A 22,069-nucleotide genomic window follows, 5' to 3' on the forward strand; every position below is an offset into this window, starting at 1 on the left:
AGGGTAGCAGTCTCTGTTAAGAATTTGATGAAAACTATGGAACCTCTTTCCAGACAAGTGCATTTATATACACATCCATCCAGAATTTTATTTACAAGGTCAGGAGGTTCTCGGGCCTCCCAAGCCTCGCTGTTCCTCCTTAAGGGGTTCCGTGGAGCTTAGATAAAGAGCCTGTGAGGACAGTACTGAGATTAACCCACAGTCAGTGCTGACCCGGAAACCCCTAAGATCTGGCGGCCCTCTTTTCTCTCCATCAGTCTGAGCTCAGTGATGGCATTGCCGTCCTCGTGGGAAGCAACGATCGGGTCCAGGGGGTGATCAGCCAGCTGGAGGACACCTGTAAAATCATTGAGGTAAGTCAAGTGGCTTCCAGGGAGTGTAAACCAAGCCTGAACTCCCAGGGGTGTGTGGCTCCCTCAACACCACCCTAGAAATCCCCATTCCGACTTCTCAGTCTTCCCTTATATGATGACCTCCTTCTTGCTATGTTTCTGAAATATTCACCTCCTGGCCCAGGATGAAAAGTTATCACCTGAGGCAACAAGACAGATTTTCCCACATTTATCAGGGTGGTTGTTCCATGTGTTGTTCTTTCTTGGGCAACCCGTGCTGAAAGTTTAGCGGCAAGAAAAATCCATCCCCAGGGAACACAACGAGGACTGTTCACCATCGTAGCGCAATTTCTTTGTGGAAATCCAAATGGTCTCAAGAAATGCTGTTTGGTGCTTTAGAAAGTCAAGTGCAGGTTTGAGCAGCATATCTGAGCTCTAACAGCCGGGCTGCAAGGGGCTGGCAGGAGGAGAAGGCCGGGCCCGCTGCGGTGGGAGAGGGCTTCAGCCGCTGGGAGCTCTCTGACACCAGAGTCCTGGCTCATGCATTTCCGTTCGCCCCCTGCTTGGCCTGGTGCCTGGCACATAATAAACACTCAATAAAAACAATGACCAAATGCATGTGAGAAATATTGGGAATCCTCTTTTGCTCAAAATCAAAGATAAACTATATAAATGCTGAAGCCTGAAGAGGTTTTGCTACGTGGCACATCTCTTTCCAAGAACTGAAGATCCACAGGCCAGTTAAGCCCTGCTGCCTGGGGGCAGGTGCGAGACCCCTGGTTTTGAGTCCAGGTCCCTAGCTCTGTGACCTGGAGCAGTTTATGACTACTCCCTGCTCTCAGCTTTGGGGGTACCTTTTACAGGTGGCCCTCAGGTGTGGAAGACTGTGCTGCTCAGTTAACGGCATGCTTTCCTTTTTTGCCGTGGGCACTGCCCCTGTTGTTACCTGTTTATTTCCGTTTATCCCCATTTCCCACTCCTGTTCTCTTCTCTGTAAATAACCACTCTAACATGGTCGATGTTCCATTGACCTGTATTCTTACAAAATTTGTACTGTTTTATATATGCACATCTTTTAATTTTATAAATTATGTTGTTCTTTTCATTCTGCTTACTTTTTAAAAACTAAGTGTTATGTTTTAAGATCCATTCACAAGTACATTCATTTCCTCAGTTTTCTCCTGTAAAAGTGGGGCTAAGTACCCACTTTATAGAGTTAACGATGCAGAATTAAATAAGCATAAGCATCGTGCTTAGCACAGTGCCTGGCATATGGTGAGCACCTAGTAAATGCCCTAATCTTTTTATTTCATCATTTGAAAGGTGAATTCTATCAAAAGACAAAGACAAACTCCTAGATGATGACTTCAAGACATTGGCCATAATCATATCAATTTAGATTTACACACCATTAAAATCACTCTCGTCTCTTCTCCATCCTCTTATTCCTGAAATGATGCATGATGGATCTGGGATCCATTTGTCAAAGGAAATTTTCTCTTGATGAAGTGTTCAAAGAGACTTTGAAATGGACACTATGAACTTTTTTTTTCTTCTTACTTACAGTAAAGGCCAAGTACAACTCAATCATCAGGCCATGAATCAGCACTCCAGGGTGGTACCACACTGAGTCTTGGGTGTATAAATAGGAGTGTGTTACCTGTGGGCAAGTGAGGTCATCTCTATCCTGGTCTCTGCTCAGGCCTTCATTGGAGACCTCTGTCGGGGGAACAGGCTTTGCGTCCGGCCATTGAGGCTGCAGAACACAAACAGGAGGAAAGTCCTGTGGGTCACGTTGGGCCCTGAGCAAATGCAGAGGACTTGGCTCCACTCAGGCAGTGTCAGAGGACACTGAGAGGCCGAGGAGACTTGACAACTGGTTTTTTTCCTGGAGGCCAGTCAGCGGCGCAGTAGGAAGCAGCTGTTTTTTCTTTCATTTGAGAACAAGGCAAGAAGGAACAGGTTTGAAGTTAAGTCCGCAGAAGGGATTATGTGTAGACATCAGGAAAAGCTTCCTGACAGTGACGTTCGAGATTATTATCCCTGTTATTACCAATAAAAACTTTCGTCGAGCATGACACGCTTTTACAAGTGTCTTCACAGTTACCCGGAGGAAGGTGTGTGACCGACCCCCTCAGGGCTGTGAGATGAGTCTGCAAACTGGCAGGAGGCTTCAAAGTGTCCATCCCTTTTACCTGTGTCATTCACTTCTGGGATTTTAACTCAAGGAAATAGGATGAAAAAGTGGCATACAAACAGGATAGAAAGTATGTATTCATTAACAACCCCATGTACGTTCACAAAGGGGGAATCTCCAGAACCTGAAAGGTTAAGGACAGTGAATAGCGGGACTGCCGGGGATTTTTATGGCCTTCTTTATATATTCCTGTATTTCACATTTTTCTAAAGTGAGCCTGACGTCTGTGAATAACCGATACAATAAAGAAAGAAAGAATAAATGAATGACTCTGGCTTAGATAAGCACAGTTCTTTCGGATCAGTTTAAATGGCTCATCTGGAAATGTAAGGATTGGCTCAGAGCCCCACAAAGTTCTCTGACTTTATGATTCCTGCTTGATGCAAATATCCTCCAGTTGAAGAGGCCCTGGGGACAGAGACACTGCTACAAATGGCCACACCTTGCACCTGGAATCACCAAGATGACCTCCTGTAGAGCCAGGGCCATGCCAGCAGGCCAGACAGCAGAGGCACACTTGGTGCCAGGCTGCAGGGCAGCAGGACGTGAAGCACACTGCGCCCACCTTGCCAAGCAGGTGAATTCTGTACCGGGGTCAGGGTCACAGAGCTCCTGTGTCTCCTGTCCTGCCTGGGGTGGTTTTTTCCTTACTGGCTCTGCTCACCACCTGCCTGAAACATTTTCTGAGAAGCCATTGGTGGCTCCCAGCCAGGGGGTGGGAAGCTGTTGTTAAAGAATTCTCTTTTCTGACTGGTGAAGAGCCCTGCAGTGATGGGAAATTGAGTATCCCCAAGGGTGGGCACTCACCTTCCCTAATTATATCACCTCGCCCCCCTGGGGGCCCTGACACCTGCCCTTTGATAGTAGTTCCTGTAGCTTGCACATGTCTGATTTTGTCCCTAACCATGTAATCTCCTGCAGGGTTGGCCTGGGCAGGCACCTGGCCCAGACCAGCCCTGGAGAGCTGCCGAGCTTCGGGTGAATCACACTGGGGACTCCTTGTTATCCTTTAAAAATAATGTATGCAGTTGATGTGAGTTTGCAGTGGTGACGGGAATGATTTCGACAAGGACCTCGGTCACAAAAGGGCAGTCTGAACTGTGTCATGGGGGAGGGGCATTTCCCCTCTTTGCTGGGGGCTGATGGTGGGGGGAGGGCCTGCAATCTTTTTAGCCGTCCTGGCTGAGATGGCTTAGCCTGAGACGTTCTCAGAGCTCGAGATTGCAGGATGTTAGAGGATTTTCTGGGCTGTTCTAGATAAGCCGCATGATCCACAGCTACACTTGCCTCTCCAGGCCTGGAGATGTCCTGGGACGGGCTGGGACCGAGTAGGGAGGCTGCTGGTAGGGGTGGAGAATCACACTGCCTCAGGAGCTCTCTGCGTCCAGAAAACTGGGCTTGACTTTTGTTCCTCATCCCCAGAAAACGTAACCTCCCTCTCGTAGTCTTAAAAGTGTCACTTACCCTATGTTATTGGAAACCCAACCAGCCCTCCCGAGGCAGGCAGGCAGGCAGGCCCAGGAATAATCTTGTTCTGCGTGCATGCCCGTCTAGGGGAAACAGCTACAAGCTGAATAATACATGTTTGATCTTGAGCATATCCAGTATCTGAAAAATGACACCTTTAATAAAATCCTCCAATGGCTTTGCAATGAGAACAAATCCATTATGTTTCCAAAAGAGTAATTTTACCCAGCTTTGAGACATCGTCCATGTGGTTACAAATATGAAGTATAAATATAATAAGAATCATTTAAATAAGCATGCCAGAATGTTTAAAGCTATGTAACATCTGCTTAAAGAACAGATTTTAGAGTTTGAATTTTAGCTCTGCCACTTAAAGCTATGACCTTGGGCAAATTACTTCAGCTCCCTGTCCCTCAGCTTCCTCAGTGGAAGTTAACAAGCCTTCCTCACAGCGTTGCTGTGATGACTAAGTTGGGGTTAGAGGCACAGACTGGGAGATCTGTAAGTGTGCTGTCCTCACACTCAGCTTGGAAACAGCACACGTCATCTAATGATGCTAATAATCATTTGAACCACTAGAGAGTCCGGAACATCTTTTAAATGGTTTTGGAATAAGACTAGCCAGGTCATGATCAATTATGATGGCAGGGTGAAGCCACTCCCTGCAGTGGGAAAGATGGAAAATGAATGGAAGTAGATATTAGCTCTATTCTTTGAGGCTTTGTGGTAATTCGAAATATTGGCAGCAAAGGGAGGCTGAGCCCCTTCCAGGAAACGTGCTGACTGTCCACCGCAGACAGGAGTGAATTAAACAGATACTCAGCTTGCCGTGGTCTCATGCTTTCGCTTAACCGTGGGGGTCAAGTCAGGGCAGGCTCACCTGACCCTCGGCCTTCAGAGTGTTTCTCAAGGATCTCCTAAATGATCTGGACTAGCCCAGAAAACCCCTAATGCCAAGGACCCTAGGAATAAGCATTAGGGATCCCATAAATTATAACATAATTCTTCTTCTAACATGAAGTGGGTAGCAGCACAATGTGGTGGAAAAGAGCCTGGGTCTGGGAGTCCCGAGACCCCTGGCCATTGAACAGATTCATTCCACCAAGCACTGCACAGAGGGGCTGAGCCAGAGGGAGAGAGGCTGAACTCCAGCCTGTATGCCTAGGGAGGGGGCGATGTTTTTCTAACTTGTCTGCCCTCTTTCTAAGGCAGCCTGTCAGAGACCTGGGCTCTCATACCAGGCTGCACTCGTGGGACTTCTCTCGTGTGCTTGTGACTGGGGCTTTACCACTGAAGGGTTGGACTTAATTTCCTCCGGAGAATCTTCCTACCTTAATATAGTTCTTTCTTTAGCATTATTAATCTACTGTCTGATTTCTTTTCCTTTTTTCTTTTTTTTTTTTTTTTTTTGGTGGTGGGGTTATGCGGAGAGGAAAGGAAACCCTGTTTGGCTTAATGAAGGGGATCTTGAAGTACTGTATATCAAATGAAGCGGAGTGTGTCCTTCCAGACCCAGAGCTGCAGCTTTGAACAAGTGTGTCTCAAAAGATGGAGGGATGTGGGGTGGGGGGAGGGGTACGAATGGGCCAGGTGGAGTCACAGTTGCTCAGTGACAAGTGCTGGGGCTCAGAGCTTATCTTCAGCTCTATTTTGGTCACAGAGCCACACTCCTTATATGGTAAGAGCAGTGGCCACAATTGTCTTAGGTTTTTCTGTCATGGCCTTGGGACACCCCCAAGCTGGGACTGATGTTGCCTGGGCTGGAACATGTCATTCATGTCTCAGTGCTATATATGGCCACTCTGAAACTTGCCATGAATGGAAGGAGGCACTTTATATATAAAGAGGCGTGTTACAGTCTGAAGACCCCAAATATCCCCAGATTTATGTGAAGTTGTAGAGCACTGGAACTGTAGAGTCATAAGGGATCTTAACAATCATCCAACTTCACCCCCCTTACTGTACAGATTAAAGAACTGTTGTGAGGTTAAATGTCTTCCCTAAGGTTGCCTGGCTATTTTCTGCTGTTTTCTTTCGAGTGTTGAATGAAGAGGTTTGGAGTACCCCCTTAATTACCCGTGTCTTTGGAACAGGACAAAGTAGAAACTTGTGAAACTTGTGAGTGAGGGCTGAATATTCCTAAACACAAGTCATATTTCATTTATTCATTCAATCATTCAAACCGTATTTCTCATGTGCACATTATATGCCATAATCTGCACACATAATGCTCTGAAATAGTGATGAACCAAACAGAAAAGTCCCTGCTCTCAAGGAGGTTTTATTCTAGTAGAGGAGTTAGACAATAACAAATGAGTAACAAGATTGTTTCCGAGAGTAATAAGTGCCCAATGAAAGGGTGAGCCACTGAAAAATGTAATAATAAAATCTAATGACAGTACTTTGCTTGGCAGGATCTACTCTTCGTATAAGATCATCTATTGTTGATTTTTTTCATGAAAAGCTTCTCTTTGCAATCACTTTTTCTTATTGCCACTAAAATATAAGGATGGCTAAAAATTAGAGTATGTCAATTTTAACATTTCTATAAAGGCAACAGCTAAACAATGTGTTTTAGATAAATATTGAAGGTTACCTACTCACTACTAAGGAAACAAATCAAGCTACTTGATTTTTTTTCTTTTCATCCAGATATCATGACACTAGTTAGAAACAAATATTCATAATTTTACCATCTCAGTATGGGCAGAATAGTTTCCCATTATAAAATCATCTCTTTTAGTATGTTACATCTACACTGGGTTCTCCCTAGAGGTGGGGTGGATTTTATTTTCATTAGATTATTACAGACAACTTTGATTTGTTCTTCTATATAAATAAATATAAATATAACTGCCCTGGCAGACCCAGGAGGAAGGTCATGTTGCAGTTGGAGGTTTTGCATCAGAATCTGCTTGGAGACCAACACCAGGGCATTTAGGATGGAAGTTACTTCAATTGCTAAACACACTCACGCAGGCACATGTGTGTGTGTGCACACATCCCCCCCACACACATACCACATACCACATATACAGGGGACATAGGAACCATCCGTATCAAAAGGAATAAAATGGACAACGTTTGAAAATGTAACCTTGAAAGTTCAAAAAGTATCTCTTGATTCAATTAGTATCCAGAGAAGTGGGGGGAGGTAAACAACCTGGAATTGGGCTTAAAGATACATGACTTTTTACTCAAATAAATGAAAAAAAATATGATAAAAGCGAGGAGAAATCTTTGAGGTGAGGATGTTTCTGTGGAGAAGAGATGAACTGGGCTGCTATCATACTTTTGCAGGTACCGATAATCATCCTTTAAAGTGTGCTTTAAAGGATGCAGATAATGCAGAAGTCCACATCTCTCCATTCTGTTTTTAGGGTGCTGGAAAGACTGTTGAAAGCATTTCAGGTCCACATTTACAAAGGTACAGCAGGTACTGACATTCAGCATAATCACTCTCCGTAGAGAGGTGGCCTCTGAGAGTGTTACTTTTTTCTTTTTCTTTTTTTTTAAGCATATACACCTGTTCCCTAATTAGCTCAGAGGGCAAGCTGATAAACTGAAGTGTTTGTTGTTCACTGACTCACAGCACTTTGAATATCTTGTAGCCAATGAGACTGAAGGGTGCCCACCCTTCCACCTCATGTGTTGCTTTACCACAGAGAGTATATGAAAAACATGGATTGGCCTATATGCACACCAAGCTTCCTAGAACTTGGAAAACCAAAAGGCCAATGAGCAGGCCAACCGGAAAGTTAACTATGCTTTAAACATGGACTCAGAGTAAAGGGAGCCGGATGGTACTGGAGATGCTTCAGCCACACAGTACAAATGCACGAGCTTGGCTTCCCATGCAATCTTTCTCTCCAGGAAGCAAAGGCCAGATCCAGTGTTTCCCTCTCCTGGGCAGTATGGGATAAATGGAGGACCTGGTGGTTACAGGTATATGCCATAAAGAGTAACCATTACAGGATCTCAGAGGACTAAAAGATGCCATTCAGTCATAGAGATTCTTTATGGAAGAAGTGGCATTTCAGCAGTGACTTTTAAGATTACTTAAAGTTTGCAACTGCGAATTTGGGAAAAACATTTTAAATAAAGGAGAGCGCATGAGCAAAGAAAGTAAGCGGTTCATTTTTGCTGGACACAGGGTACATGACAGAGAATAGTAGAAAACTATGAAGAAAAGCTGGAACCAGGTCATGGACAGGCTGGAAAGCTACTTATAAAGTTGAAATGTTATTCTTTGGGCAATGGGAGTCATAACAGAGGAAAAACACAGTACTCCAGGAAGACGAATTTGGCTGCAGTGTGTGAGTTGACTTGAAGGGAGGGATCCCAGATGCAGAAGCCATTGGAAACCTTCAGAATCTATATGGGAGGACTGAAACTGGGACAAGAGCAACACAGATGGAGCAGAGAGAGGCTGAAGGGGACCAACCAGGAAGCACCATGGTTTTTTCCGTATATACACATACACTCATTCTAAAGCAAAATATAAAACTAAAAGCTATGTAACCAAGATAAAATTTAAAACCAAATCTGTCCTAATTTCTATGAAATTTTCCATATATATAAAGAGCAGAAGATTGAAGAATCATCCATCCATTTAGCTAATTTGATTAATTGGGGATGGTCTAAGTATCAAAAATGATAGAAACAGGATTTTCAAAGTGTCAACCCAGTGGGTACCTATACCTAAGGGACAGCTTAAGGGAAAATAAAAAAATATCCTACGTAAGTAAATTTTCTTTTCTTCCGACATGTCCAGGTGCTTTCTCCAGACAGACACTCTTTCAGACACTTTCTAACATTAGCTAACCCAACTAACAGGAATGCTGCAGAAAACAGAAACAGGAGCTTTGTGAGAAGTTTGATTACCTGTATGGCATCTTGGAGGAGAGGAAGAATGAAATGACCCAAGTCATCACCCGAACCCAAGAGGAGAAGCTAGGACATGTCCGTGCTCTCATCAAAAAGTATTCTGATCATTTGGAGAACGTATCAAAGTTGGTTGAGTCGGGAATACAGTTTATGGATGAGCCGGAAATGGCAGTGTTTCTGCAGGTAAGTATCCGTTTGGCCCCAGAAGAAACAAACCAAGAAGGTGGGTGCTGGAGAAGTAGTGGTCATCACGTTTTCATTATTTTCTGTTCATCTCATTTTGATCTATCTTACTAACTAAAATGTATGTGCTTATATTCTCCATCTGTTTAAACTATTTCATAAGCATAGATTTAAGGGTCCACGGCATTGCTTACATATAAGAGGGTTCTTGTATAAAACAGCAGTTATTTACGGCGTTTGGCAATTAAGCTATGAGATTTCCAGAGTCAGCAAAGGAAAGAATTAAATCTCAACACCATCTTTGTGAAAAGAATTTAACTAGGCTTGTCTTTTGTTTGCTTTCACAGAATGCCAAAACCCTGTTACAAAAGTAAGTAATTTTCATGTTATGAAAAAAAGTATACTTTTCATTTTTACCCAAGGCTATCAAACTTTACACAGTGACAGAAAGTGGCAACTTGTCTTTGTTGCAGAATATCTGAAGCATCGAAGGCATTTCAGATGGAGAAAATAGAACATGGTTATGAGAACATGAACCACTTCACAGTCAACCTCAATAGAGAAGAAAAAGTAATACGCGAAATTGATTTTTACAGAGGTTTGTTATTCTTGTGACCATTTGGCCAAAACTGCACGTGTGTGAAAGCAGCAGAAGGGTTCAGTGGGAGGAAAGGGGGATTCAGGCTCACTTCCAGAATGAATGTAGACATCTTTACAAGGATCATAATCCAATGTGAAGCTCTGTTTCATGACAGAATCATATACTTTGTTGACATTGTTTATTTAGCTTTGCATATCACAGTGCTTATTATAATTCTATTATTGGGCATTTAACTCTGGGTAGTCAAATACTTAATAGTCCATGGTGGTGGTGATGATATCTCAACTTCAACCAGACACAAGGTGTTAGCCACAATGATACAAAGTGTCATCGGGTGCAAGGTTAAGGATGAGATAAAAATAAAACATAGACGACATTTGGATTAGATATTGTAGCACTCTCACTTAAACTTTAGAGGGCAAGAGTAGTAATGAATCATAGAATAAGTCACAACCTGGAAATAAAACTGAGGCTATGTGATCAGATACACTCCATGAGATATAAACACATCTCTATAAACACATTTGGCCCAGAAATCACACTCTTGGAAATGTATGCTGATGAAATAGTTGAAAAGAGAAGACCACTATAATGCCATGAACTTGTATCAATGTCCACAGATGGAACTTCAGAAGCAAATCTTCAAGATGGATCCTTTTTTAAAAATTACTTAATGTAGCCCAAGGAAATATTAAGAACAATGGGTTAGGAAAAAGGTCATGGCATTAAGTGTAGCAAAAGTCAGCATTCACTGGACAAAGGAGATGAGAATTTAGACATGACAAGGGTTTTGTGTGTTTTCTGGAAGAGAGCTGCATTTCCATTTAATCTGACAGAGATGAATGAGTGAAAATCCCATCCCTCTGGGAACTTGCAGATGTGACAGATTATGCTAAAACTAGGAACAGGCTCAGGGTCAGGGTCAGGTGGATGGGGCTCCGTGGTAGTGAGGATGGCACTTTGTATGGGGGAGGGGGTGAGGAGGATGGTGATGGTTGGGACCATGTTCACAGTTGTCCTGTCCACATTCAACTAGAAGCGCAAGTCCCCACATGGCATACTTGGGCCACTGTCAATTGTCTGATGGAGAGGATTTCTCTAGCCCTGACCTGAATCTGAGCTATAAATACTGGCCATTAATGCTTTTCATGGCTGCAGCCGTAATTATAACAATATGAAAAATGCATTCCCCTGCCAGAAGATGAAGATGATGAAGACGAAGAAGGAGAAGAAGGAGAGGGAGAAGGAGAAGAGGTAACAGAAGTGGATGAGGTGGAAAATGTTCGAACAGAGTCATCGGGAGAAGACGAAAGTCCGGAGAAAGGCTCGGAGCCCTCTCCACGGGCTTCCGAGCTCCAGGCTGCCCCAGAGGCACCTCCGGCTTCCTCTCCAGAGTCACCTCCAGCCCCCTCTCCAGTGTCACCTCCAGCCCAGCCACCAGCTGCGGATTCTCCGGTGACACAGGTAACCAGTCCTGAGTTTCTTCTTATAGGACACACAGGCGTGCCTCCTTGCTGAAAAGCCTGAGCAATTTATTCTGTCTCAGGGAAAGGAAAACTCTGTGCCAGGTATTTGTTTGTGGAAGACAGACGGTTTCAGGGCAATCACAATGTCAGGGAGAAAAGTCCTCCAGGTAATTCAGCAGGTTATTTGCTGTTACAACTGGTTGATATGACTTAGTTTAACACAATTTTCCCACCAGTGACACCCTCACAGTCTGAGGCAACCTTTGGAAATTATGTATGTGTGTGTGTGTGTGTTTAATATGTTAGTTCATAGACAGCTGGTATCATGAGGATTGGCTATGCTCTGAATACAGACAGAGGCCACAGGTTGAGAAATAAAAATAATTATACTTTCAGAACTTAGAATTTTCTGTAGATAATAAAGAAACTAAATAGAGAAACCATGCTAGGTTATGTCCCTGTTGCTTACCCTGAAATACAACTGTCTTTTTTCTAGTGGGCAAACAAATGAAACCTGGTTTTCTATGTGTCTGTCGTTTGATGAGATGATGTGTTGACAGAATTCTTTTAAAAAAATTTCTTAGGAAATTTACTTATCCTAGATACTGTGCCTGATTGGCTGATTTTACATTTCTAAGATGTCACTGTCCAGTTTTCAAGCCTCTGTACTGACTGCATGACACCTTCAGGAGATAGGTCCCACCCAACCTGTTGAGTTTGTAGGCAATGAAGACTCATTACAAAAAAAGGACCCCTGGTTTCAAAGTGGATTGGAATTATTTATACAAACAAAACCTCAGAGGGGGATCTTAGAGATAGAATTATATCTTATGCTCTGTCTCCATAGGAAACCAGGCTAAAATACTATTTATAGTTCCTAGAATCTTGCAGTTCTGAGTATCCCAATTGCACTGAAATTGAAAGAGGTCTGGTAACTAAATGAGAGTTGGGTTTGATCAATCAGATCAATTTGGAGTTTTAGAAAAGAGGTTTTGTGGGCCCATATGTAATGTCCAAAAATTAATGCTGGTCAATAGTTTGCCCTTTCTCCCACATCTGATATTTTATAAGCAACCTTGATTTTCAGCTTCTGCTGCCTGCCTACCCAGGCTACCATTTACTGCAAGACAAGCCCAGCAAAGAGGAGTGGGCATGTGCAGATACCAAGACAGTGGGGCGCTGTCTGCGTTCCTGCCCTTAGTGCTTGTGGAGGGTGGGGTGAACTGAGACACACACTAAATCAGGCACTGCACAGGGAGCTATCAGTTTTCAAAACCAAAGGGAACTAAAATCGACTGCTTTTTTTTTTTCCTTCTTCTTCTTCTTCTTTTTTTTTTTTTTTTTTTTAACTTTTGGATTTATCTGTCCTGTTAAGGGGGAGGTTGTGCCCACTGGCTCTCAGCAGACCACAGAGTCTGAAACTCCAGTCCCTGCAGCAACGGACACTGCGGATCCCTTGCTTTACCCTAGCTGGTATAAAGGCCAAACCCGGAAAGCCACCAGCAACCCATCTTCCACCCCAGGGAGCGAAGGTCTGGGGCACATAGGGCCTGCAGGTTCTGAGGACTCGAATGTGCAGAAGGCAGAAGTGGCAGAAGCCGCAGCCAGTGAGAGGGCAGCAGTGAGTGGTAAGGAAACTAGTTCACCTGCAGCTACTTCTCAGGTTAGTGTTGATGCTCTGGTGTCTGAATGCTTCCCTGTGCTGCCCAGGGTCCCGCTGGAATGACCCCGAGAAGGAAGGGCTTCCCAAGGGGCAGACAGAACCTGGGGCCTTGGGATAAATAGAAATAACTCATCTCCCAATGTTGGCTTGTTTTTTAAGCCGTGCATAAAACGAAAGAAACACAAATTTGACTTCACTCTGCCCTGTGTGGCGTGGCGACCTCACACCTGGCTTCCCAGGGCAGGGCTGCAAGCTGGCCCTTCGCATGCAGTTGAAGCTTTGTCTGCAGTGACTGGCTGGTGGCCCTGGTTCCCCTCTGCAAAGGCCACTTGCCCTTGCTTGGTCTTTTCTGTGTCCCCCTTGGGCTTCCAAAGACTAATCACCTGCTTTTGCCAACATCCCCTAAGGAACACATTTGAATGGAGTTCTATGTCCGCTCAGGACAATAACCTCTGATTTATGGATTCTGGGAGTGTGCCTGCGACGGCTGGACAAAGTCTTGATGTAATTAAACCAGTGCTTCCTAAGCATGTGCTCCTGGGAGCAGAAAAGCGCAGGTTTTCCTCCACTGCATTTTTTTTAAAGGGTCATTTAATACCTGTGCTTTTCTTTTTTCTTTTTATAATGCAAGTTTGGAGTCCGCGTCTTCTTCCTAACACTGGGTTAGATGTTTGCATGGCTCAAAGACTCCACAGAAGAAATCTTCTATAATTTCTTCACGAGGAAGAATGTTCATGGCTGTCCATACCCATGAGTATTCTTAAATGACGTGTGGGTGTTCGTGTTGCCCAGACGTGGGGCTGTCAAAGAAATAGTCTTGAGTTCTGTGCTCCTGGGTCATCAGGTGATTATGAGCCACGAACAGCATTATTTCAAAAATCATAAAATCACTTACTATCTTGACTGTATCTGCTCAAGTGAACCTCAATTTCCATGAGGTAATACATGGAAATGATTTTTGGAAAATTTAAAGATGAACATGTTTTGGGCCATATATTTATTTTCACAGATGAAAAAGGACAAAAAAAGTGTTTGGTGTGAGGAAAACTTTAGAGGTTGTTTTTAGGTTAAAAAAACAGAGTAGAAAGTTTTCTAGGAAATTGAGAGGCACTATTTCTAGAAAGTTCATGGGATTCCTTATATATTTAGTGGAAGGTGAGTCAGGGGAGCTGTTTTCTGAAAACAGTAGTGCAGTACCTCATAAGACAAGCTTCAAACGAAAATGAAAAATCCACCCAAATGATGTTGAAAAATATGATTTGTGATAATATCAGTGAAGCTTTCTTCTTGTTTTCTCGCAGGAGTTAGCAATCTGCCTAGCACTCGTGGCTTTTCTTATCCTTCACTACATCTGGCGTCAGATTCAGTGCTTGGTTTTTGCTCTAATGGGTAGGACATATTTTCTTTACCCTTGACTAACATCTCATGCAGCTCTTCCATCATGTTCCTCTTCTGCAGGCCCAGAGGTGAATTTCTCCCCAACTCTGAGGCTCAGCCATCTTAAAAGCACCAAGTTCCTAGACAATACTTATGGCCTCCAGGCACCTTCCCAAGGAGAAATGCTCCATCATCTGATCCTGCATGGAGGGGAACCCTGACTCAGAGCAGAGACTCAGTGGGCAATTATTCAGTAATCCAGTGGGAGTGGACCCTCCCTTCTAGCCACTAAGGGAGGCCAGTTTCAAAAGGTGTCCCTAATGCGGTGAGGAGTCACTGCTCTTAAAGCGGAGGCAGGACCAGCAAAGGACTCTTTCAGCAATAGGCAGGGTTCCCATCGATTCAGTAGCAGCACTGCACCAGCAGGGAGGGGCCCAGGAGGGAGCCAGGTGACCCCGTGGAGGACACGTAGGCAGTTCCTGCACTGGCGGGCAGCTGGGCTGGTGACTTCTAGTTTCCTTTGAATCCTCAGACCGTACAGCGTCTCTCCTGGGAGAGGGGAGCCCGGAGAGAAAGGTGCCCTGTGTGCGGCAACCTCAGGGGCGCTTCAGCCAGGTGAGACCTGAATGAGGAGAGAGCCGGAAAACCAACGCTCATCTCCTGGCCATAAAGACTCAGACCCAAAGTCAAGCCACAAAGCCAGCAAGCCTTTTCTTGATGACTGTTAGGAGATTTGCTTAGGGACTGACATCTTACTCCTTTAATAGCCCTTTGAGTATTACCAGTTTAATGAATCATACTTAAAGATTCAAACCCCATGGACTTTGGAATAAGTGTCCCTGCTGGACCTGAGACCCAGCTCCCTGTGCCTGGAGCTCGGAATCACCCAGGGTGACGGGCGCTGAAAGGGTTCGGCTATTTCTGGATCACTGACTTTTCCCTGGGTTGACATTGACTCTTCTGGAAGCTCCCATCAGAACTCCTTTCTGCCTCATTAGCTGTCAGCTTAGCAATGGCAGGAGGCTCTCCATGGGCTGCTGTCATGTCTGTAACTGTGTGTGAGTAGGACCTGCCCCAGTGTCTAATAGGCAGCCAGAAACCTGTGTACCCTAGAATGTTCTGAGTGTCCTTAGAGTCCACTCAGGTCCATGACCCCTCCTCTTGTCATTATCTGTGGTGAAAAGCAGTGAAGGAATTACTGGCCATGGACTCAGTGGGGCAAATGGGGAGAGAGAAAACTCCATGCTTTATCAGAATATCCTGAATAACTGTGGATCTGAATAATTGTCTGAAGAGTTCAGTTTATCTTCTGAGAGTTCGGGTTTGGGGCTTTGTTGCCATATATCCTTGTAATGCTCCTCTGAGGCTGCAGCGGGGAGAGTCGTGCTTCTTGTCTGCCGTCCACCGAGCCCACGTTTTGGATGTGAATGCTCACATGCCCGTCTGGGGAGGGGGAAGCAAGTGGGGTGGGGTGGCGAGGGCGAACTGACATTCAGTATTGCAAAGAACCTTGCTCGTGTAGTTCTTGGGGTTTGAGAAAAGGCCTTTCATATAGAGAAGGAAACCTGGTCTCAAGATGGAGACCACTCTGATGCCTGCCTGGAAGGGCAGATGGACAGATCCATGGAGACCTCAGCCAGTATCAGATTCCCTGCCTCCAGGAGTGTTTTGTGGGCCTGACTCACCTTTACTACCTGAGAAGCCAACTCACTAGATTAATATTTGTCCAAAGCACAGTTAGCTTGTTAGAACTTCACACTTCATGATTAGTCTTGCCCCGAACATTTAGGGTGTGATACAAAAGTTCTCCCTGATTCACTGGTGGTCTCACCTCTCTCTACCGTATGGTCCCATGTCAGGACATGAGGTTCCCTTAGAATTTCAGAAGCATCTCGGGCTCACGTGGGAATCCATAAACTCAACGTCAGCCCTGTCAGCGGAACTGCAAGCCTTTCAAGAGGGCAAATATTTCGGGGAGCTTTCCTCATGGCCATTCACACAGTGAAAACTGCCTGTGAATTCTGATGCCATATAATCTCTCCTATATCACGTACCTTCTCTCTTCACCTAATTACACAGGCAGAGTTAGAAACTGGCCGTGGCAAAAAACCAGATGTCAGCTCTCTGCACTAGTGGGGAACTGGGATTCTGCTTTTTGTTAGATCAGAGGCACATTGTTGCCTTCCCCACCTTCGTTCTCAAAGGGAAACTAATTTCTCAACAAGGTTTAAATTTTGCCCTACATTGCCCTGTGCAAACCCCCTGCACCTGAACTGGTCTTTAGCTGCAAAACCCCCCTAAGTTCCCCCTCCTCTAGACTATGCCTGCTGTACGCTCAAAAAAGGAGAGTTTGGTGGAAATAACATTTGATTTATTTCATGTGTTAATTTTAAAATTTATTTTTTTTTTAAAAATTACACCACTCTCTAGTCAACCTCAGAAAACAGGGTGATAATGAGATGGGGAGGACATTCTGAGACAGGTTGGCTGCCCTTGGAAAGCCATCTCTGTGAGCCTCCTCTCCTGGGTGATCTCCTGGTCCAATCTGCTTCTGTCTGCTGCCTTCTCTGCCTACACTGCTTACCTGCAAATTACACTCGAGTGTTAACACAGGGAACACCCCCACCCGCCATCCCCATGGACAACTGGGTATTTTATTGGGAGTATGTGTGGCAATTAGATTTTTTTTCCAGAAGTGAGATTGGCAACAATGAAAGCCCCTCCCTCTTCCTCTTCCTTCCTTTCTAATCAAGCTTAGTGGACTTGGGTGGAAGAATTTATCCAAACCATTTGATGAGAGCTGTTCAAGGAACAGAGATTTCCAGAGAAATGTCTCTCTATTGGGTAGATTAACTTGGCAGCTGGCCAACACCTAAGCTAGACCATGGCAGCTGCTTCAAGGTCAGAGGACCCCAGCCCTACCTGTACCTGCCCCCAATACACACATGCACACGCACACGCACATACACACACACACCCTGCAGAGAGCCAATTGCTTTGGAGACAAGGTTGTCAACATTAAAATCTCTGCCATTTCTGCCTCCATAGAGAACCACAGTTCATATGTTTCACCAGAGCACTAAGTAGTAGTTGTAAGAGACCCTCAAAGCTCTTACCATTATCATAGCTCTTTGTAGCTGCAAGAATAGAATATTCACTTTTCACATTCCATTCTTCAAGCCTAAAAATGGACAAACAAGTTGGGGAGAAACTCTGTAAGGCCTGGGGCACAGAAAAGAACACTGACATTAGGAGAAAGGACTCAGGTTCCTGTCCTCCTGCTGCTTCTGCATCTGACCCTGGGCATTTAATTCTTTGAGCCTCAGGTCATCTATCCAGGTTCATCTATTTATACAATATTAGAGAGTGAAAAATCGAGCACGAAGATTTTTATCAGTTGTTCCAGGATGTTTTCATTGGGAGGGTTATGGACACAAATCTGGGCAACAATAATAACAATAGATTCTCGGTGAAATAGATAATCCATTGATTTCTCAAAATGTGTTTCTTCCTTGAAGCTCCTACATGAATTCTTATTTCCCAAACTACTTCCAAGTCTCCTCCTACAGACCCATTCAGCTAAACATTTACACAGCTGTTATTACCCCTTTAGATGTCATAAACCACGGAAAATCCCTGTCTGAAGTCCACCTAACAGTACTTAGAGACTTTATTGCCCAGCAGAGCAGAGATTTAGCATGAACACAGTACAGGTAGTCACAGAATATTAGATGAATGAAGAGATGAAAGGTATGCTGAGTTTCAAATTTCACCTATTTTAATTGTAAGGTTCAAAAAGTTTTGACAAATATGTAGCACTGTATAGCCACTACCCCAGTTAAACGTGAGTATTTCCATCACTCACAGAGCTTCCTCATGTGCCTTTGCAGGGAACCTCCTTCCCGCATCCCAGCTGCTGTTTCTTGTCATTATCGTCTTGCCAGTTCTAGAAAGTCTTAAAATGAAAACACGCAACATGGACTTTTCTGTGACTGGCTTTTTTCTCTTCGCGTAACGCTCTTAGGACAAAATACATCTATTTGGTCGCATGTATCAGGAGCGCAATTCTTTTTATTCCCCACGTAGTATTTCATTGTGTGGAGATTTTTCAGATCTCTTTCTGTTTGACTCCTGGCTTGATTCTGTTGTGGAGAGAGAATATTCTTTACATGATTCCAATCCTTTTCCATGTATTAACATTTGTTAATACGGCCCCAAATACGAGCTACCTTGGTGACTGTTCCATGTGCAACTGGAAAGCTTGTATTTTCTGTTGATGGGTGGCGTGCTCTAGGATGCCCACCAGGTCAGAGGGTGTGGTTCAAGCACACTCCATCCTCACTGATTTCCTGTTTCCTTGTTCTACCAGTTGCTGAGAGAGGAGTTTTGAGATCCCCGATGGTAATTGTGGATTTGTCTGTGTGTCCTTGTAGTTCTATCAGTTTTGTCTCATGTATTTTGAAACTCTTAGGTGCACTCATATTTAGCACTGTTGCACTTTCTTGAAGAATTTATCCCAAGATAAGCATTAAAGATAACTTTTTTGTGTGTATCCCCCTGCTTAAATGGATATAGGAAGGGTCCTCATTCACATACACTATTTTTTAAGGTAGGATAGATAAGTTAGAGGGCAGACAGGAAGAGCCTGGAGGAGGAAGATGCTGACAGTCCTTACGGCCTTCCAGGTGGCTGGCCACCACCGAGAAGACCTCACGGCCTAAATCCAGCAAACCTGTCTCCCCTTCCTCCCACAGCCACACTCAGGGCCAAGCACAGCAGGGGCCGGGATGGCTGCCCTGCCTGATGCTTTTAAGTAGCGGCTGAACTTTACAGTCTGATGGTTAGTTTTCACCCATCTGCGGGGCCGTATTTTTAGTTTAAATGTAAATTGCTTTATGAGCTGATATCTCTGTACATTTTAATGACATGCCTAGGTCCTGTTCACTCCTTGTCCTGTCTACACCAGTTTCCACAGAACTGCAGAGGCCACCCAGTCATGGGCCAGGGACTTCCAGCACCGGGTTTGTCCTCTTGGCTGAGAAGGTCCAAGGTTTCCAACTCAAGTATTGACAAGAAGGTGCAGATGGTCCCTCCTCCTGTCCTGAGTGTTCCCAGATCCTCCCTACTGAATATACCATAAGCTCAGAGACACAAGGTCAGGTACAAGGTGGGTTACCCACACCTTTGAGCTCTTTACTCTAAAATAGCAGAAGGGGTGAGTGGAAGTCAAGTCCAGCGTGAAAAGTGTCTCCAAGCAAAATCAGCCTGTGGCCATCTTAGTCCCCAACCCAGGCTCTATAAATGTTGTCCTGTGAGGTTATAAAGGTGCTCCCAGGGGAAAATAAACATTTCTTAGAAGAAAGAAGGAAGGAAAGAAGATAAAGAAGGTATCTAGGAAGGAAAGGAGGAGGGAGAGAAAGAAGGTCAGAAGGAAGGGAGGGAGGAAAGAAAGGTACATGGCGCTGGCCAAGACTCTTTTCTTTTCATGAAGCCCAGGGTTTATTTCCTAGACTCTCAGAAACTAATATATGTGTCCCCAGACCCGAGACCTTATCAAATTTCTCAGCCCTGGGTCCCCACAAAGTGTCACACTCAAAAAGATAAAATAATTTTCATGCAAATGACCTTTGAGACCAAATCATTCACTCTGATTTCCAGGGCAAATAGCAACTCCAGCTGCCACCAGGGACCAAGAGGTGAGAGGTGCCTGAGACTATAGGCCTGGAAAACTTCTTTTCTGAGCGAGATTAATTTCACAAGGTATCACAGAACGTTTAAAAAAAAAAAAAAAAAGCAAGAAACCAAGAATATGATTTCCCATGAGTGTGACTATAGGTCCTGTGTTCTTTGAAATGATCTATTTAATTTTCCAAAACAAACTGAAATGAATGAAAATTTAGCTATGTTCTCTAAATTTAATTGAGGGATTCTGGGTGTCAAATTATTTTCAAACAGAAATCCCTACTGAGAGCAACTGCTTGTGTTTTACAAATTAGGAGATTCAAGCTTATGAATCGAATCGCTGATAAGCCAGGCTCCCTGACTGTGACGGAATTTCACTTGGTAAAAATAGAAAACTGATCAGCACTCAGGACTGGCTTGCATTTACTGCATAACGTTGTCCAGGACTTAATAGTCCTAGAAGTTACAAGAGGTTCTGATAATGAAATGCAGGCATTTTTACATGGAAAAAAATTTGGAAGAGAGTAAAGTTTTTTAAAAAGAAGTAAGTTTTTGATAAGACTATCATATTGTTAATGCTTTTTCAATTGTATCCAACAAATGCAATTTTCTCTTGCTGGGCTTTTTTTCCTGCTAGGAAAGTGACAACCTAATAGTTGTCAATTTGGGGGCTTTTCTAGAAAGGCCAGAAAAAAAAAAATCTATACTAACACTGTAGGCTGTATTTCTCAGGATCAAATGGCTTCCTTAGTCACTTTAATAGGAAGCGACAATGGATGTATCCATTTTAAACAAGGAGATGTAGTGTGAATTGTGTGTGAGCAGTGTAATGACCCCATTTCTCCTGGCAACCTGTGCCTACAGCTCTACGATTCCATGAAAACAGTAACACAGGCCCGGGGAGATCTCTCTGGGGGAGCTGTTATGACACAGCTAGTTGAGTTTTGCTTCCTGTATTTTTAAGTTGTTTATTATTCTGATTTAACCTAAGATGCTTATTAGTGTTGTACATCCTGTGGTTTTATTTCCTGCCTTTATTTATGTATCTCAGTGATTTCCACAAAATGCCTTTTCCCCTCTACAACCAACAAAGCAAAGAACTAATTCACCATTGTGTTCATACATCTGGACACCCAGTGCCACGTGGCCATGGCTGTGACTAATGTGTGTATGTCGCTTTATCCTGTACAGAGTCTTTCATAAAGATTCTCATTTAAGCCTCACAACAGCCCTGGGCAGTAGGCCTTGTCAAACTTCCCCATTTTTTTAGTGGCAGATCATAGAGGATGAGTGACTTGCTCAAGATCTCAGAGCAGCTGGGAGAGTGGTGCCCAGTGACCCCTTGTCCTCCACCAAGGAGCATGTGCCTGCAGGATAGTGGAGGCCACGCCTGCATCTAGGAAAAGTGAGTGAATCCCCACTCTCCTTGGGTTGATGTGACTGAAGCAAAAACAGTGTGACCAAGGGCTCCCCTGCTTGGACTCGCCACTCATGAAGCATTGGCACAGAGAGGTTTTTTCTAGGCCTCCACTGCTTGCAGTGATGTGACTGTCCATTGCAAATGAGAGCACTCCTAGCCTTCAGCTGCACCCCATGCTGCTGACCAACCTGCCTCCCTCTCTCTGACTCCCGGTGGTGGAGTTGGCCCATCCCCTGAGTCTCATATGCTCAGCAGCAATGGCTGCCTTTTTCTCTTTGGGTTTGTGGTCACTATTAACAACCCTCAGTACTTTATCCTCAGAGTTACTTTGAGCCAGTTCCTCAACTGTCCCAGGTTTTCTCATCCATAAACTGGGTGTTACTATGCCATCGGCATCCCGTGGCTCTTGAGAAAAACCTGTTGGCCTGTTCACCTAACACAAAGTAAAGAAGTCCTGTCTGTGAGTAATTAATGATCTAATTAGCAGTATTTTGTAATTTAATTCTCCTCAGAAAGGCTGAGAACACACACACTCTGTACTGGACACACAGTGTTGGGTCCACACCTGAGAAGAAGGTTAGCTCTAAGTTTTTGCCAAAACTATGATACATTTTCATTTCTCCTTCCTGCTCCCCACCTGACCCCATCAAGTCCCAGACCAAACTGTTGTTTGAAACAGACCAAAGAGAATACACTATACATGTTCCTCCAAGTTAAGAAAAAGCAAGTGAGTTTAATTTCTTGTTTCATAAGCCTGGTTTCTGATCTTCCCTTAGCAAGAGGGAAGCAGCTAA

The 22,069-nt window shown here is 44.1% G+C and overlaps 1 protein-coding gene across 4 annotated transcripts in view; it reads left to right on the forward strand.

Annotated features, from left to right (window-relative positions):
- TRIM55 (tripartite motif containing 55) overlaps positions 1 to 22,069 on the forward strand; it is a 38,198-nt gene that overhangs the window by 9,044 nt on the left and 7,085 nt on the right. The window contains exons 4-10 of one of the 4 annotated variants that reach the window (XM_010987547.3): positions 258 to 353; positions 8,833 to 9,066; positions 9,414 to 9,436; positions 9,540 to 9,664; positions 10,866 to 11,131; positions 12,509 to 12,796; positions 14,098 to 14,185. In XM_010987547.3, the coding sequence (XP_010985849.2) occupies positions 258 to 353; positions 8,833 to 9,066; positions 9,414 to 9,436; positions 9,540 to 9,664; positions 10,866 to 11,131; positions 12,509 to 12,796; positions 14,098 to 14,185 (1,120 nt within the window). Of the gene's footprint in view, positions 1 to 257; positions 354 to 8,832; positions 9,067 to 9,413; positions 9,437 to 9,539; positions 9,665 to 10,865; positions 11,132 to 12,508; positions 12,797 to 14,097; positions 14,876 to 22,069 lie in introns of those variants that run through there. The other 3 variants (XM_010987483.3, XM_010987418.3, XM_010987762.3) reach the window with 3 other exon arrangements.

The sequence above is a fragment of the Camelus dromedarius genome, chromosome 30, assembly GCF_036321535.1.
Source record: "Camelus dromedarius isolate mCamDro1 chromosome 30, mCamDro1.pat, whole genome shotgun sequence".
In the NCBI taxonomy this organism is placed as follows: domain Eukaryota; kingdom Metazoa; phylum Chordata; class Mammalia; order Artiodactyla; family Camelidae; genus Camelus; species Camelus dromedarius.